This window comes from Eptatretus burgeri, chromosome 6 (assembly GCF_056783735.1).
Source record: "Eptatretus burgeri isolate ZD-2024b chromosome 6, Ebu_testis_v1, whole genome shotgun sequence".
Taxonomy (NCBI): domain Eukaryota; kingdom Metazoa; phylum Chordata; class Myxini; order Myxiniformes; family Myxinidae; genus Eptatretus; species Eptatretus burgeri.
Window position 1 is genome coordinate 5,349,368 of NC_140966.1, and position 18,941 is coordinate 5,368,308.

General features: G+C 42.6%; 1 protein-coding gene across 2 annotated transcripts in view; it reads left to right on the forward strand.

Annotated features, from left to right (window-relative positions):
* The window catches only part of LOC147024166 (MOB kinase activator 3B-like), a 46,886-nt gene extending 29,035 nt beyond the window's left edge, over nucleotides 1-17,851 (forward strand). For both annotated transcript variants that reach the window (XM_085883820.1, XM_085883819.1), the window contains one exon: nucleotides 15,965-17,851. In XM_085883820.1, coding sequence (XP_085739946.1) covers nucleotides 15,965-15,994 — 30 coding nt within the window. In that variant the 3' untranslated portion in view covers nucleotides 15,995-17,851. The remainder of the gene's footprint in view (nucleotides 1-15,964) is intronic.
* Nucleotides 17,852-18,941: the final 1,090 nt, after the last annotated feature.

The following is an 18,941-nucleotide window of genomic DNA, read 5'->3' on the forward strand; positions in this document are numbered from 1 at the left end:
GCCACACACACAGACACACTCACCCAAAAAGAAATGGACCCCCACCGGGTCTTTATTCGGCCCTTCAGCTCGGGAGGGAAGGTGAGCTGAGGGTCAGAGTCTGGCCGGGTGCCTGTCCGCCTCGTGCGGTTTCTTCGAGATGAGCGAACCAGCAAGCGCAGGACCACGGAACCACCGGAAAGAACCCCTGAACCAGACACTCCACCAACGAAGCGAGGACCCCCAGAAAAGATCGCAGACCAAGATTGCAGACGACGACGACAACAACTACAGACACCAAGAGCAATGGCGACCCCTTTTTCCTCCGACAAATCCAATCCAACTCCAGCGAACACTCATGGCTGCCAGGTTCATAACAATATAACAAAGGGAGCAGGAGACGAGAGGGAAGCATAAAACAGTGGGGAACAGAGACAACAGGAGATCTGTGGAAGGGAGAGGGATGGGGTGGGGTACACGGGGTAAACAAGATGGACACTACATTGACTTTCAGGAAGGAAAGCAGGGAATTTGAAGGAGGTGGGTTTGAGGAGGATTAACAGGGGTATAAAAGATCATGGTTTTGGATGGGCAGATAAGAGATGGTGGTGAACAGCAGTTTTTAAGACCTGGATGGAAGAGTGGAATTGGAGAGAGTGTGGGAGTTTGTTGCAGAGGTAGGGAAAAAGAGGAATAATGGAGTGAAATAATTCTTGATTTTTGGCAACAACTATTTGTTGTTTTTGTTGTATGCTTTGGAAAATTCGTTGAATTTTAAGCATTAGTTCCTCCTGTTAAAGGATTAGCTAAGGAGGATTTTGTGAGAACAACATTGGGATGTGTGTATAGCACGATCCCCCATACCATATAAAGGGGAATAGGCGCCAGGTTCACCTCCAGTGGATACCGCCTCCATTGCTCAGCTGCTGATGCATTGCAAAATACAAAAGGATGGATGGATATCAATGCCAAAATGTATGCAAACAAGGTAGGTGATTGTGGCATGAAAATATGGAAGGTTCATCCCTACATCTTTATATTTTCTTCTTTGATGTACAGTAATTGGCTGGTGTGTTATAAAAAATCTGACTGATTTACAGGAGTCTCAAGTACATGTCATATGCATATGCCAGGTTGGTTGATTGGTTGGTGTTGCTTGTAATTGTTTGGTTGTTGTCATACATGGTAATTGCTTGTAATTGAATTTCTACCTGTACAGACTTTTGCAAGATAGCAGCACATACAATGCCAAAGCCAGACGAGGACTGTAGAGGAATCATTTGACCCTGCTGGTGAAGTCTGAGACAGTGGCTAACTTCGGAGGTAAGCTTGGAGATTAGATCTACCCAAGATGGGTTATAGCTGATCGTGAGGTCGTGGAGCTTCAGAGACTGTACATCTCCCAGAGGTTGACACAAATGGGGGATTTGGCAGCTGGTCTTTATCGAAGGACAGAGTGAGGATATGGGACGTTCTTGCACCAAAAGACGTGTTCCAGGTTGATGACCAGTCGCTTGTTTTCTCCAGGTCAGCAGTGAGGGATACTGCTGCAGCCTGCCTGGGAGAGGGTTGTGGAACTACCCTGCACAGAGTAGAATCTGCACAAAAGGAATCATCGGATTTTTTTTTTTCACTGATGAATCGATGCATATCGAAAACAGGATTGAGTCCCTGAACACTATCTTGAGGTACAGTGGCCAAGAGAAGCAAGCATTGAGATGGTATAGTCTATCCAAACCAACCTGCTGCTTCCAGGTGTACAGGACGTCTGACACTCAGTCTGGGATGGAACCTTAGAAATAATTAGCTGAGTGTTTGGAAATCAAGGTGAGTTGCCAGACAAGATCGAATGAATGTATGGCAGATGTGCAGTCAGAAAGCCCTCACCTCTTGTTTGAGATTGACGACATCCATCACTAAACACAGAAGTAGCATGTACAAGTTGGAATGACCTGTGTACAAGTTAAACTGATCGTCGGAGATATGGGAGTTGGAGAAAAGATCAATCTTCACGTCTGTGACGATGAACACGTGCATTACTTTGCTGACTGGTCTATAGCTAAAAGGTTCAGTTTTGACACCTTTCTTCTGAATTGGGGGAACATTGATGATCCAGGCGACCAGTCACGGTGCAGGAGGATCCAATAGAGTCGAAGAATCTCTTCATATTGGCAAGAGGAGTTTTTCATGCAACCCTATCCTCCATCCTTACTTTAAATTTGATGTTGAATTGCAATCCCATCCCCCATCCACACTATCCTTACACCCACTTCTATCCTATCCTGCCTTCATCTGCACCATTTGAGTCTTAATCTCGTGCAAACATCTCAATTGCTGGCTTTCAAGGCCCAAAGGACACAAGGCAATAAAGTTGTTTGCACATTAAAGGAGGTGGCATAAAAGGGCTGATGTTTACCCTTCCTATGTTTGGCTTGCGCTACAGTCAGGGCTCTCTTTGCTTTTGAACATTGTGTTGTGAAGCACGAGATGCAAATTCTAATAATGTCTACCCTGCCACCTGACCTGGCCTAAAAGTGGTGTGCACATGGAAAACTTGGCTGAGGATGGCCATTTCCTATCCACCGTTCTGGTGGAACACGTCGGAGTGCCGGAACGACATACTGTAGCTACCGTGATGTTTCTGCATAATGCACAAACTCGAATTGTCTCTCAAACTCGTTTTATTTCTTTTTATGATGTATTGTTTGGCTGTCAGATGTTTGGCATCCGATTAAAGCTGTTTTGTTTGAAGCTGAAAACGTAGCTGTGGGGTGGGGAGAGGTGTGTTTGTGTGCGTGGCGCCAACCAAAAGTGTAGCTCTGTGCTTATAATGATTCGCACCTTGGATTTTCGAGTTGTAAACAAGTTGGAAAAACAGAATTTGCCTTGAGCATACCTTGTTTTTGCATTTGGTGTCCATGCTTTAATATATATATATATATATATATATATATATATATATATATATATATATATACATATATATATATATATATATATATATATATATATATATATATATACATATATATATATCAGGTATTACCTTTGTATTTCTGCATATAAATCTAATGGCAAATTTGAACCTGATCCCTTGAACATGTACAAATTAAGAATACTGCAGACTTGGCTATCCCAATGCAAACGGCGTGGTTTTGTACACACAAAAAAAAGAGTTAATGCACAATGATATATCGGTCCGTGGCCATTGCATGCAGAATAATTTCCGTAAAATCAAGCTAAAATGTTTTTGTAAAATCAGCGAAACATTGTAAGTATGTTTTACAATATATAATAGATACCTTCAATGAGTGAGTGATGAGTTTTTCAGAAAGACTGCAAAAGGTATCAAAACGTGAGTTGGACTTCCCATCGAAAATGAAGTTTGCTGCAAGGACTTTGTGGAATTACCTTTGTTTGAATATATTTTCTGTGTCTGGCAGCTTGTAGAGCTCACAGAGATGCGAGCACTCACCTTTGAGCCGAGTAGTCTGGGTTCGAATCTTGACCCGGCTACAAACTGCCATCCTGGTGTTTCACAGGCTGGGCGAGGCATCAACGTGTGCGCCGTCCGTCGGACGTTAAGCAGTGGGACCCGTCGGCTAGCAGCGGTCGTTGGTGGACAGTAGACATCTCACATCATCTTTTGCAAGGAGTCAGCGAGTTATCACCGGCACCCTGAACAAATAAATTCCTGCCCTGCCAGACGACTGGGAAGGCACTGACAAACCACCCGGTGTAATCCGTACCTCAAGACTTTAAGCAGCACACAGACACTCGGTAAAGAGTACGGTAATGCTGATGATGTGTGCATACTTTGGAAAGAGATCTTGCATAAAAATATTTAATATTACACAAAATGAAAAGGAATTGTACACAAATACTTAAGTGGGTTGGCTTGTCTGGATATTGTGTATTGTCGGGTATGGCTGGTTGAACTCTCATTACTTGTAATCACCAATATCTCTAATAGCTTACAAATGAAAGTGTTGAATTTTTGCTTTGTTGACCATATGAGCCAACTTGCTTGGTTTAATCCAAAACAAGTTTTCAAACTTGCTAGTGTGGGCTTTGGGGTGGAGTCTGACGTACTTATTTTGTCATGTAGAATTCTGTGTACCATGGAGATTTGACCCCACCATTGAGGTCATTCCAGCTGTGTGCCACTCTTTGTAGACTTGCTGGCAATAGAATGAAAGTTAGCACACTTGTAACACAGAGAGCACACAGTTAGAGGAAGTTATACAAATGTTAAAATGTGTTTTACAAAGATGTTTCATTTTGTGAATGCATGAGACGTGTTCATGACTTTTATGACCTCCGCCGCTGAAGGTGAAGGAGGTTATGTTTTCACCCCTTTCTGTTTTTGTCTGTGTACAGGATATCTCAAAAAGTTGTGGACGGATCCGGATGAAATTTTGTGGACAGGTTGGGTGTGTGACAAGGACGAACTGATTAGATTTTTGTGAAGATCTGGATCCGGATCCAACTACTAGAATTTTTAAAGTGATTCTTCACCAATGAGAGATAGGGTTAAACTGATGTATAGCATGATATTTCAAAAATGTATTGGGCCAGATATGTTCTCGTAGATCAGGCATTACAGGGTGGAGGTATGCGCTCTTCCAAGTGCCCTTGTAGTTATTATTATTTTTAAAGTTTTTGACACACTTTTGATCAAGCGCCTGATGTTCACTTTCACGAGACAGTGCTGTGTTAACCCCTCTGTTTAAAGGGGGAGCCCAAACGCATTTTTTTTCCTGGAAACCAATCAGAATCGTTAATCACGCTCTAATTTGAAGGGAAAAGAATTAGAATTATTTTCTTTTTGCCAATCACAAAGTGTCAAAAAAGCCTTAGAGTATCGATCTTCGAGTTCGCCAGTGAAATCGCACCTCGAAACCATATTGATCCAAACAGCGGTTTACATAGAGAAACAGTTCATGTCGAGCTCAGATTCAGATACCGACTCCTCCGTTATTAACAACTCTGAAGGTTCTCAGGATGTTGAAGCTGATCAGTGGGATTTGAAGAATCTTTTGGAGACAGAATTAGTAACGGTAACTCTTTCGGGGGAATTGTGCAGCCGAATCATTGAGCCTTGTGCGAGCGATTCGGAGGAATATGGTACAAGTGTTCGTGAAGATGAAAACGCTGGTCACATGATCACTTCAGCTCGGTGAGGTTTGATTTTTTTTCGATCAATTGGTGGGTTTTATAAGGGAGGGGATTTTGTGTTCGTTGATAAATCAGTTTATATATTATTCGTGCAGAATTGCCCATCATCTCCCGACAGCCAACACTGCAGACAAAATGTGCGACAAATGTTTTGTTCCACTCCGCGGGCTGACCAGGTGTTTTGTATTTTACGGGATCGTCCCATTTCGTACTTTCCCCGGCCATCATTCATGTCCGTGCCGTATCCCACGATCATGTCCATGAGGTATCGATGTGCCTCCCCAGTGGATAGGGGATTGTGGAGGGGGGAGGATGGAGGAGGTGGGGTGTGGGATGGTGGTGGGTATTGTGGGGGTGTTGATTGATGGGGGTGGGGGGTGGGTGGGGGAGGTTACACTGAAAGTTTTGGTGTCCTCGGTCAAATCATCTTGGAGTACAGTATATGATGCATACCTTCTTTCCACTATAAATAGATGGTGGTTCATTTACTGTGTAGATATTTAGATGATTGTTTTCAGGTGCTCTTGTGGTAACTGTTGGGCAATGGCAACAGGTGTTTGATTCACCACTCAAATTGTCCATGTACATATGCTGGAATCTGGGTGGAGATGGTGTTACAGTTTTGAGTGACGGCTGTTTCTTCCGCTTAATCGTCTGTATGGCATCCTCTCTCAATCGTGGTGGATAACCATAAGATTTAGCCATCTCTGTTGTTTCATAACAATGCTCTGTAATATGTTCCGAGCACAAAAGCGAAGATTTTCTCGGCCCGATCCACACTCGGGTATTTTGGACAAACCTTGTGCAATTTCTGGTAAAGTTAGCGTGTTTTGGCCATTGATGTAGCATGAAACACCATCTCGGTTTATGTTACTAAACAAGCACCAAGGACGCATGGACTCGGAATATTTGTGGAAAATCGAAAATGATTATTCACCCTTTGAGTGGAATCAAATTAACTCGTGTAATCCGAATACAGCATGGATCTGGTGGTCCACTTCCAGGTGTGACGTCATGGCTAATCTGAAGAAGAAGAAGATTTCGACTTTTAATCACAAATTTACCGACTTCATATTTGGGAAATTTGAAAAAGACACGTCATACTATTTTGTAGGCTACCAAGGGATAGCTTAGCGTCAAGGTAGTCTGAGTGTTTTGGTTCCCCTTTAAGGTGAACCGGCGTTTTGTAAAGCATTTGCCTTGTCTTGGCAAGGCTTCTCTTCTGTTGGCTTAATAATGAACCGAGCTGTGCTTTTAAAGTCAATATCTAGACAGAGCTTTCAAAATACATTGAACCTGATCTGATAAGGTGGTGTTTTTATTTACTTCGTTTATGTTCATTTTGTTTCTTGTTTTGTGTACGTTACTCAGTACAAAGTACTGCTGTTACTGAAACAAGTCTGTTTTGTTAACCATCATAACGTTGTTTGCCACGACGTGCTATCATGGAAAGATTCCAGTGCATGCTTGACGTGAGTACGGCCAAATCCCCATTGAGCCATGTTTGCGCAAACATGTCGGGGCATGGAGCGGCTCGCCCTTCGAAAGCTGCAGCACGACAAGGAATTTCATCATGAAAAGCTTTTCTATCCACAAGTTATTCTGTGAATCTCTTGGTGCTGTACAGCTTATGAAGTGCAAGATCATGTTTTTTTGAGGGGGGGGGGGGTTGAAAGCTTGCATCTTCCTTACAAGGTAATTCTTTTGCCCATCTGCCCACTCGACGGAAGGTGTGTTGTGCGTGCTCACGCATCTCTAGGGCAGAACCCTTTTGTCAAGCTTTCAACAAAGAATATTGAGAACACTGATGAAAAATTGGGTCAACATGTCAAAGGGCAAAGTCACATTAAGTACAAATAAGCCTTATTAGCCCGTCCACCATGCAGAGCAAGCCTGCTGGGTTTTGTAATCACTTCTGTGTTCATTTCTTTATTTACCATTTGGGCTTCAGTGTCTGTCTTTTTACCATAATCTTTTTACCGTTTGAGCTTTTGTCATCAAATTTTCAACAAACCTTTATTCTGAGAATATGGAAACACTACATAGTTAATAAAATGTACTTTTTTTTTAAGCTGTTGTTTTCGTAAAGTTCAGTTCAAGTACAAAGCCGATGTGGATGGGCTTTGCATTTTGAGATCCCATGCAAAAATAGCGTCCCTTTACTATAGTTCCTACTATCGTTCCAACTGTTTTTAACTCAAGTTTAAAGCAGTTATTCTCTGCAGATTACTGTAATTAAGAATTATAATCACTTGGGTTACTGGCAATCCTCACTGCAGTACATAAACTACAATACCGTACCTATACCTATAGTCATTCTAAAGGTAACTTAAACTTCCAGGAAGTATATGAGACTACAACTACAGTTCTAACGATACCATTTTTGTCTGGGTGGTTTCTAGTTTATTTTTACTCGACAATGCATACAAAAAAATAAATAAAATTGTGTCTGAAGTTGTGTTGGGGTAGTTTCTTTCCCCCCCACCCCCCATTTTATAACTTCAAAAAAAAGTTTCTGCACATTCAATGGGAATAAACCACACCCAAATTAAATCTGCATTTTTGACAGTATTACAATACAATACATTTTCCATTTAAGCACATACAGTAAGTAGCCTGCAAAAGTATTCACCCCCCCCCCCTTCCAAAGTTTTCACATTTTGATGTTGCCTGAGCTTATTTCATGACGCTTGCAAATCAAACTTAATATATAGTCTTTACAAACTACTCCAAAAGTGATAAAAGTTTCAAAAATGCAAATAAAATGTGAATAAGTTTGATTAACTGAGAAAATCAGATGACACTTAGTTGCATAAATATTCAACCCCTTTTCCTAATTAACCCTACATCACTTCAGGAGCAAATTATTTGTTTAATAGGTTTCACCTTTATATAATCAGTGGTTTAACTTAAAAATTAAGCTCTCCCTCTTATCGAAGGAGTTTTAAGGTACAACTCACTTGATCAACCAACAAGGCAACACATGAAGACCAAGTAGCTTTCCAAAGAATTCAGATATAAAGTGGTGGAGAAACACCGTTCATTCAGGGGAGAGTTATAAGAAGATTTCAAAGTCACTCATTATCCCCTTGAGTATGGAGAAATCCTTCATTCAGGCCTAAGTCACGTTTGCTCTACGGCGGCCGTACGCCCTCTGAATTGACAGAAACGTGCGGCGGCCACAGAGTTTCTGCGGTGGCCTCAGGGTGGCCCTACGCCGTTTGGCTATCTTTTACAGGCCGTAAGGTCGCCGTGGAATTATAACGCGGAGTTATAACTTTTTTCATTTCTACGTTCGCCGTAGCAATTCGACAATCCGAAAGAAAAAAACTGGTAAAAAATTAAAATTAAAATTGACCCACTCGTTACCGTCCATCTGGCCGCACGTTCGCCTTAGGGTCCCCCTGCGGTCCCCTTGCAGGCACCTTGAGGCTACCTTGCATCTGCCTTGAAAATTATATGGCCGCCGCAGGGCCCCCTTAAGGTCACTGTGCGACATCAAATCAAAGACCGTATGGCAACCCCACGTTTTCGGTCTCCACAATTTCTAAGACCTAGGGCTGTCACATTTGCTCTACGGCGAGGATACGGCGGCCGTACGCCCTCTGAATTGACAGAAACGTACGGCGGCCGCAGAGTTTCTGCAGTGGCCTCAGGGTGGCCCTACGCCGTTTGGCTATATTTTACAAGTCGTAAGGTTGCTGTGGAATTATAACGCGGAGTTATAACTTTTTTCGTTTCTACGTTCGCCATAGCAATTCGACAAGCCGAAACAAAAAAACTGGTTAAAAAAAAAAACCCACTCGTTACCATCCGTCTGGCCGCACGTTCACCTTAGGGCCCCCCTGCGGTCGCCTTGCAGGCACCTTGCGTCTGCCTTGAAAATTTTATGGCCGCTGCAGGAACGCCCTAAGGTCACCATGCGACATCAAATCAAAGACCGTACGGCACCCCCACGTTTTCGGTCTCCACAATTTATAAATATGCCGTGCGGCTACCCGAAAAATATAAACATATGTGACTGCTACATTGTGTGACCGTGGAAATACTGCGGCCGCCGTATAATTGCTAGTGGCCGTAGATTTTGAAGACCCCACGGCTGCCGTGGCAAATGTGACTTAGGCCTAAGTAGTGGAAGACGTGTCATAACACCCAGACTCTACCCAGATCAGGTCACCCATCCAAACTCAGCAGCTGGGAAAGCGGGAAATTGATTCATGATGGCTTTGAAAGATCTGCAAGGCTCTGTGTCTGAGATGGGGGTCAGAGTTCATAACAATATCCCATTCCCTTCACAAAGCTGGACTCTATGGAAAGGTGGCCAGAAAGAAGCCATTACTGAAAAGATGTATCTAAAAGTGTGTATGGAGTTTGTGAAAAAGCATCTTTATGATATAGCAGGCATGTGGAGACTCGTTTTGTGGTCAGACGAGACAAAAATAGAACTTTTTGGTCTAAATTCAAAGTGTTACGTCTGGTGCAAACCGAAGACTGTACATCACCCAGTCAACACCATCCCAACTGTCAAGCATGGTGGTGGCAGAATCATGTTATGGGGCTGATTTTCATCAGCAGGGACTGGCAAGCTTGTCAGGATTGAAGGGACAATGAACGGTGTAAAGTACAGGAGAATCCTTGATGAAAACCTGCCTGAGTCAGCCATGAATCTGAAACTGGGTAAGAGATTCACATCTAAGGTGCCGAATAATTTTTCAACCAGTGGATTTTGATTTGTGCATGCTTTTTACAGGTATTCGTGACATGTAACCTCCTTCAACTATAGTTCAGTGTTTAGTTTGTTCTCTTCATTCATAAATAAAAAGTTCATTTGGAATTCATATAAATGTGGCATTATTCGTGGAGAGTGAATACTGTTGCAGGCCACTGTATATTAGAAGGTGTGTGTGTGTGTGTGTGTGTGTGTGTGTGTGTGTGTGTGTGTGTGTGTGTGTGTGTGTGTGTGTGTATGTGTGTGTGTATCTGTGTGTGTGTGTGTGTGCTATTGGTTCTCTCCATATGTGGGTTTTAGAAGGTGGAACGGAGCCCTTCCCAAATCTCAAAGTATTCACCTTCGTGTGTGTGTGTGTGTGTGTGTGTGTGTGTGTGTGTGTGTGTGTCTGTGTGTGTGTGTGTGTGTGTGTGTGTGTGTCTGTGTGTGTGTGTCTGTGTGTGTGTGTGTGTGTGTGTGTGTGTGTGTGTGTCCGTCCTTGTGAAATGACTGCCATTTTTCCCCTCTACCCCTTTCCATTTTTCCCTTTTCCCTTTTCATATAATTTGGAATTCATCTAAATGTGGCATTACTGGTCGGTGGTGAATACTTTTGTCGGCCACTGCATGCTTATCTTCAATGAATGCTAAATTTAAGGTATTGCTGTGTTCAATAAGATATTGAACTGTCAGCGTGCAGTTGTAGCTTTCGCTGTTAGTGCAAATATCAACTGTAATTTGTTTTTAATACCAGCATATAATATGGAAGATTAGAGAAAGATTCAAATACAAGAAATCCAGAAAAAAATTCTTTTGAGGCTTAGGGGTGGTGAAGCTGGAGATAGCAGATATAACAAAGAGAACAGGTGTTGCAAAGCTACACAGGAGAGTGGAACAGGCGTGAGTGACCACCAAGGCCTTGTGGTCACCTGCTGCTGAAAATTATTTCATTTTCTGCAACAAAAGATACAATAATGCAGAATGAGTGCATGTTCCAAAGCTTAATCCGATTAGGAATAGCATGGAAACGGTGAGAGCCTCCGTCACAGAACGAGGTCACTAACCCGTGAACATGGTGTACCATTGCTATCCCTTACCATCTCGTGTATTTTTGAGTTGACCATTTGAAGAACCTTAACAGTTGCATAACTTTAAAGGTGTCGTGTTCTTGATTGATGATGGAAAAGTTATGCAATACACACACTTGGCTCGTGAATGTAATCGAATCAAAATGGCCATCCGATTATGGATATCCTTGTTGTGAATTTAGCTTGTACGTGCTTGGGCAATTGAGATTTATGACCGGGGAAGAACTTTACAGGAAAGCACGGCTTTGACTGCATGTTCCTTTCTTTTAAGCTCCATTTCCAGGGAAAGGGGAAATTTGCCGTCGTGTTTATATAGGCCAGGTATATTGCATTGCATTGAGCATGTTTTTCGTTCGTTTTTTTTTTTGTCGGGGTTGGGGTAGGAGGAGTTGGTGAATAGATCTCTGTAGCACACTTTTATTTTCCATCAGAAAACATTTACTCATTCTCTGTATAACTTTAGATGTGCTCCTCAAATATGCACGGTCTAATGACTGTGTCGATGCACGGCATTTTGACATCATGCTGTTGCATGTTGAAAGAAAGAAAGAAAACTTTGAAGTATTGCCAACATTTTAGGAAGCTGAAAACAAGAAATATTTGGGAGTGTAGTGGAGTGGGGTGAGATATCCAAGCTGGTGATGATCCATCTCTTCATTCATATATTGTTGGTGTTATTAGAAGTGTATGCATGCAACAACTGCAGCTTTGGCTAAAATACAAGGATAATTTGAGGTTGATGTCAGCCTTTTATTGTGGAACATGTGAAAACTAGAAGGGCACTCAGGAGAGAAAATACCTCCGCCTGGCTGATTAGTTTATGTTTTGTATCCCACTGAAAGGCCAGATCTGGATTCGGACCTGAACTAAAATTTAATCAGCTTATTCTTGTCACTTAACCAACTCATCCACCAAGTTTCATCCGAATCCATCCACAACTTTTTCAGATATCCTGCTATATATTGTCGCAGATCCGTTGTTCGAGGCTTGCTACGAGGGGAAGCACTTGGGTCCCTCCCAAATGCCCGGTCCTGAGGCCGCCGGGCGCAGATAATGCCGCGCACCAGCAGGTTGCTAAGCAACCATGAATGCCGATTGGCACGGCCAATCCGGGCAGGGTTACACTACTTCGCGTGATACCTTACCTGTGGACGGCCGGCTAATTGGGGTCAGTGCCCTCAGCGCACACTTTGATTACTGCCGAGCGTTACAGTGAGTGTGCGCTGGCTGACTAAGCAAATCATTGGGGTAGAACATCCCGTCAAACCATACTTTTGCACTGCATAGGACCAATAAAGGAAAAGACAACCGAGAGATTTCCATCCATCCATCTATTGGGACCATACTCTGTGCAGAGCGTTGGTGCTGCCTAAGCAGTCTCCTTGGCTATTGGGCACAATCCTGGACGGGTCGCCACTCCGACACAGTATACCAGCATGCTGGCACTCATTTTGCCGACCTCGGAAGGATGACAGGCAGAGTCAACCCCACCTGGTATTAATTCAACAGATGAGCGGGATTTGAACTCGGGACCCTCGGATCCCAAGCCCACCACCCGAACCATTAAACCAACACCAGGCATCAAGACAGATTTGAAATAGCAAGAAACAATGATTTATTCCTAACACACAAGCAAGCAATCATTTAAAAACAAGAATTTATAAGCAAGAATGCAAAAAGGCACATAAGAGCAGATTTAACCATAACACGTATTCTTCAATCTTACTTAAACAAAAGACTTGGCCGTCATTTACTCAGGGGCAAAGAATAAAACAAAAAAGACTTGAAAATAAAATAAAAGTAATGAATGGAGAAAAGAAAAGCAGTCTTTCCTTCTCTCCCTCACCTTACACGAATATACAGGAGAATATGGAGGAAAATGGATGGGGAAGATGGGCAGTGGAGATGGGGACACACAGCTGCGTCCCTGACGTGCCCAGATCCAGCAGATGAGTCCTCTTTGGCGTCCCAGATATGTGAGCTAGATGTGCGATTTGCCCTCCTCTGCCTCAGATTCTTCCTCCTCAGGCCCCCGATGATGAGATGCCGCCGTTCACCCTCCTCATCCTTCGTAAGGCAGGATGACGCTCATGGAAGGAGTGTTCTTTTTCCACAGAAGCTCAACATAAACTGCTCGTGAAACTTTCCTTTCTTTTCCCTCACACGTTTTTGTTCCTTCCCTCACGAGCCTTCTAAGTCTGTCATTCTTCTGCTCAGGCGAGCATGTCCCATTCGTTTCTGTTTTCTGCTTCCCTCAGCCTTCTGCGTCTGATTTTTGCCTTTTGCTTCTTCCCTTTCTGCTATCTGAGTCATCTGCTCAGGAGCGCTCTTCGTCCCTGCTTGCGCGAGCTCGTCACGAGTTCTACTCTTCCTTTCTGCTTCTTCACATCAACTTTCTTTCTCTCCTCCCACAGGCCTTCTCCCCCTCCCATTGGTCCACAGCCAATGGGGGCAGGTGCATGACGTCACTTGTGGAAATTGCCATGCCATTCTGAGGAAGCTTTAACGAAGCCCCTGCCTGGCCTTCACACACCCAAAGCTGAAATGAGAGCCCCCAGCCCCCTCTTTTGTGTGGAAAACGCCCAGTCGCACTGTTTTTCACTGTATCACTCCTGCGAGAAGCACTGAGCCTCGCAGGCAATGCCGAGCACCAAGCGCGATGAATATGCATGTGAAACGCGACACGAGCATGCATGCAAGAGCACCCGATGGGTTACAAAGCAATGTGTGGATGGAGGAAACACGGAAAGGAACCCCGCACAACCGAGGGATGACAAAACGATCATGGGATTGAAGGTAAGACCAATGGGGTGAAGATCTGGATAAAATCACAAGCTGGTCCAACATGTGGAACATGTCTTTCAACCCTGACAAATCTCACACTCAATGTCTCTCTGAAAGGAGCATCTGGAACCCCCCCCCCAACTCCCCTCTCCCCCACCCCCATCTACTTTCTCAACAATCCTCTGGAAGAAGTCCTTTTATTCAAGCTTCTGGGTCTCACTATCTGCCATGATCTTTCCTGGGAAAGCCACATTTCCAAGCTGGCCTCCAAAGCCAGTCGCCGACTGAGCATCCTCCGTCGTGCAAAGTCCTTCCTTGGCACACCTGAGCTCCTGACCACATTCAAGACTTTTGTCCGCAGTCTGATGGAGCACTGCTCTCCCCTCTGGGCTGGTGCCCCCACCTCTCACCTTTCTCGGCTTCATGCTTTTTTTTTAACTTACGCTGTGCATTCACAAGCCCTGGATAAGACCTTCTCATCGCTGTAAATAAGCCCCCAAACCAGATACGATGTCTGCCTGGGTACATCTGGCTCTCAGGTAAATATAGCTGGCACAAGCTTTGTGTATTTGCATGTCGTGAAGTTGTCCTCTGTTGAAGAGTTGGTAAGCATTACTTTGTTGGTAACGATGCACAGCATCATCTTTCCAATTATTGCAGACATCATTTCAATATGTTGGCAAGCCTGCCATGATCATAGGAGGCACTCCCACAAGGTTCAAAATCCATTGACTGGCAGCGATGGTCAAGGGTTTGGGTAGCACATTCCCATCCACATTTTGGGCCTTGCACTGATCCATGTCGTCGGGAGTATTTAGTAAATGCAGATGTAGGATCTCAGCCCTCTTGGTGAGCTGAGGAAATTATCTTTTGTTGTGCAAAGGTACACCCCTTTCTCTCCTATTTTTCCAAGTATTTTTGACTTCTTTTAGAAGCTTTTGTGAGTCATTTTAACAAACAACCCTTATCTCATGGGCAAGATATATGTTAGCATGCCGCTGTTGTCAGGGGTTTCTGTGCATGCATGCGAAGCATTCTGGTGCGGACTGCATCATTTCAAAAGTCCCTTAACTGGAGTGTGCTCGCATGCAACGAAGTAAACGTGATACGTGTTGAACAGCTAATTTTGAGGCATCGCCGGGATAATTACTATGCATTAAATTGCGGAATAATTGGGTGTGAGCGTTTTAAGTGTGGAAACGTTATTCATGCTGACTTGAAATTAAATAAAGCACCTTGCAAAATGGGTACAAAAGGACTGCACATTTGATCAAAAGGCATTTTGCATACCCGTTGCAACAGAGACCCTGTAACGCAACCAGGGGATAGGAGGTGATTTATTGCAAAAGATTGTGAAGTGCCACGAGACCTCGGTGTATCATTTCACACCACGGTCAGGGCGAGCGCACCACTATAAGTTATTCAAAGTTCAGCCATCAACCGGAAAATTTATTGCAATAGTGTTTTAAGACCTTTATGGTTTAACTCCTATGGAAGGAATCTCTTGAACTTGGGGAAAACTTAATGTAGAATACAACATCGACTTGTCAACTAATGAAGTAAGATGAGCAATAATCCAGACCATCCAGGTATGCTGTCTCAGTCTGTGACTTCACGAAACGATGATGCTTACCACAACATTGCAAATGTAACCACTACTACTCCAGCGGAGATGGGTTGGGAAGTTCTAAATCAACCTTCATACAGTCCAGACTTTCCTCTTTTGGTGTTCTTTTCTGAGGACCACTGAAGTAACCTTTGGGTGGCATAAGTTTACAAATTATCAAGATGTCAAAGCATGTGTGTTCAAGTGATTGCATAACCCGTCCCAAAGAAGATTTGTATGCAGGAGGCATGCTACCGCTATATATATATATATATATATATATATATATATATATATATATATATATATATATATATATATATATATATATATATATATATATATATATATATATATATATATATATAGCACGTGTAGTTGGAGAATACCTTGAGAAATAAGGGAAGTTATGTCAGCATTCCTATATATTTTTTATTTCCTTGAATAAAAAGTCCACATCTGCCTTTTATCTGCCATCATATAAGGTTTGCCTTTCTTTTTGCCATCTAGTCTCTATTTTATCCTAAAAACATGTTGATGCCTCTGGCAAAGAAATGTTGCTAAACATTTTGGTTCTCTGCATTTGATCAATTGTCTGCCTATGACCTCCCTCTGCTTGCAGAAGGAAATGACGGAGAGGATGTGTCACTGAGGAGAGGATGTGCCACTGAACCATGTGGCGGGCTAATTCAATACTGCATTGGCAACTTGGAAGAGAGGAAGGAACAGACAAGAATATAAAAAAATGAAGCTTCATACTGTCACATCGCAGCTGTTCAGTGTTGCCCGTTTGCACAAACCCACTGACTCAGGCTCCCAAGTGTGATCTTTTGTAGATATGATCTCAAACCAGCATTTTCAAGATTCCCAGGTTACCTGCTGTGAGCACTACCCAGTTTGTGATTGAAGTTTCCAGCTAGGCATGCCATGTAACCCATTTTCCTTGCTTTCTGCCTCTATTTTCCAAATCTTCTCTCCCGATGTCACTCTCCCCCCTCCCCCTTTCCCATCTTCATGACTTCAAGATCAATGCGTCCATGCCATGTTCCTGCTCCACTGCCTTCTATTTCAGCAACGAGAAACACGCGTTCCCTCCGGGAGAGTGGGAGGGGGGTGATGGGGCAAATGCATTGTGTGCAAGTTGTCTCCTCATCCTCACAGGGGTTGGTGGTGGTGGAAGGGGGAGTTATTTTGTGTCCATGACCTGACACATGGTACCCCCAGCACATGTGCAAAATTTGGTGGAAATCGGCTGAGCTGTTTTTGATTCTATACGGTTCATACATATATATATATATATATATATATATATATATATATATATATATATATATATATATATATATATATATATATATATATATATATATATATATATATATACACCAACAAAGTATTGCCGAGTTTTAGTTTGATACCAGACAGAGTTATCTTCGCATTATTAATTTCATCCTTTCATCTATCCTCTACCCAGTTTTTCTTTAAATTTTATTTGTTATATTGTTTCTTGGTTCCACCGCTGCTTTCTTTGAGCTTTTACAGGGTGAGTGCACTGATTTTACCATTTTTTAATCTCTCATTGCATTCCATGGATGTTATTGTTATTCTGTTGTGCTTTTGCTTCTCTCGGTACTTTTCAGCTCCACTTAAATCCGGCTTGGATGGCTATCCTGAAGTCGGCTCAGCTTGGCGGTCTTCCGATCTCTGCAGGTGGTTCTCGAGTTTTAGGTCTGCTGTCAGACCTCGGCCTAGCCAAAGAATTTGCCTGTCGACAAACCAAGCGCACGTCAGGCTCATTCAATACCAATGAATGTTCCTTTGAGTTACCGAGCTTCAGCACATTTTTTGTGCAACTGAAGAAATGTGGTTCACTTGGAAAGACTTCATGTGTTGCGTTTTGTGCGTGAATGAATATACCAGCTATCGCTGTCTTAAATTTTCTTCGACTTACGCATAGATTGCCGCGTTCTTTCACTATGCAAGCGTGTTTGTATTCCTGACGCTTTGAGCATTCCTAACTTGTTTTTTTTCCAAATCTGCGCTAGTGTTTTGCACAACTTTATTGACCACTTTTTTTTTTTGGACAATGCATCGCATCATTATCATCATGGGTTGATCTCGACTGGAATTGTAGGGGCACCTGCAGTGCGCCTTCACGGGGGCGGGGGAATACAGAAGTGCCCAAAGTTTCCACGGATTGTTATGCATGCTTCGAAGCGCCGCATTGTAGCCACTGTTCAATGCAGTATTAGATGAAGGCTTGTCTCGCCATACTAGTTTTGAGAGTTTTACAACCACTTTTGAAAGTGTCCTGTGGTTAATATTTCCTCTGGGGAAGGTTGATGATTCTGTGTAAGGTATAATGAATGAAGGAGGGTTTTTTTTTTTTTAATACTACTGAGATTGGTTGATTGCATCATACCCTGTAATTGGACTCAAACTCCACTGTAAAGCATGTGATACCCAGCTGGTTTTAGTTTGCTCTGAAATAAAAAGATACTCTTTTTTTTTTTTTGTTCTTTGTTTATCATTTCAGTAAACCACCTTCTCTAGTTCTGTCGAAACATCATATTTGCCTTGTCCATTGAGGTTTTGTACAACAATTGCTCAAGCTAGAGGGTTCAACCCAATTGGTGATATGGTGTTTGAAACCCCTTCTTAATCCAAGCTGCCTGTGTTTACAAAAATTGGTTAGAGGGGGTGTATATTGTCCCTTGAGCTAATTTTAGCACCTTCCAGAGTGGCTGAAGGCAGCTACTTTGGATGGCATTAAATAATGCAAGTTATCTTAAGAGAAACCTTAATGCAGGAGGAGGCCATTAGGCTCATCAATTGTGCACTAAGGTTGTTTGTCCATGCTTTATCCTTTTAAATACCGAGCGTTAAGCAAGGAAGCAGCACGTGGCCGTTTTTAAAGCCTTTGGTTTGACTTGGCTGGGGTTCGAACTGCCGACCTCCGTGACTGCTAAACATTATAACACTGGTTCGATGAAGCAAATATTTCTTGGAAAGTTTGAGCTGGTACGGGGATTGAATCTACAATGTTTAAAACTGTGATGGGATTGTATCCCTTTTAAACCGAAAACGGTCACTTGTTGTTTGAGTCAAATCTGAATGAATTGGTGTTTAGTCTAAAATGTAAAAGTTTGGGTAAAACTTTTCAGGAGTTTTGATTGTAAGGCTTCACACAATTTGCAGGGGACTGGCATGGTTTTGAGGATTGTTGCTTTATTGTGCCTTACTGCACAATTGATATGCAAAGTCTCTTTTCACCCCACGTGCATGAAACGAAAAGTGGGGTTAAGCAATTGGTTCAGTTTGTCTGTCAGTCTGTCTATTTATCTCATTTCAATTGAATTATATATTTTTGGAAAAAATTGGAATATATATATATATATATATATATATATATATATATATATATATATATATATATATATATATATATATATATATATATATATATATATATATTTTGGACTGAAACCACATGAAGGAAAAAATTGAAACTTGGCACATCGCAAGTACTCCTCGTGGGGAATGAGTGATTTTTTTATGACATAGGTGCCCTCGTTATGACGTCATAATTGCATATGTAG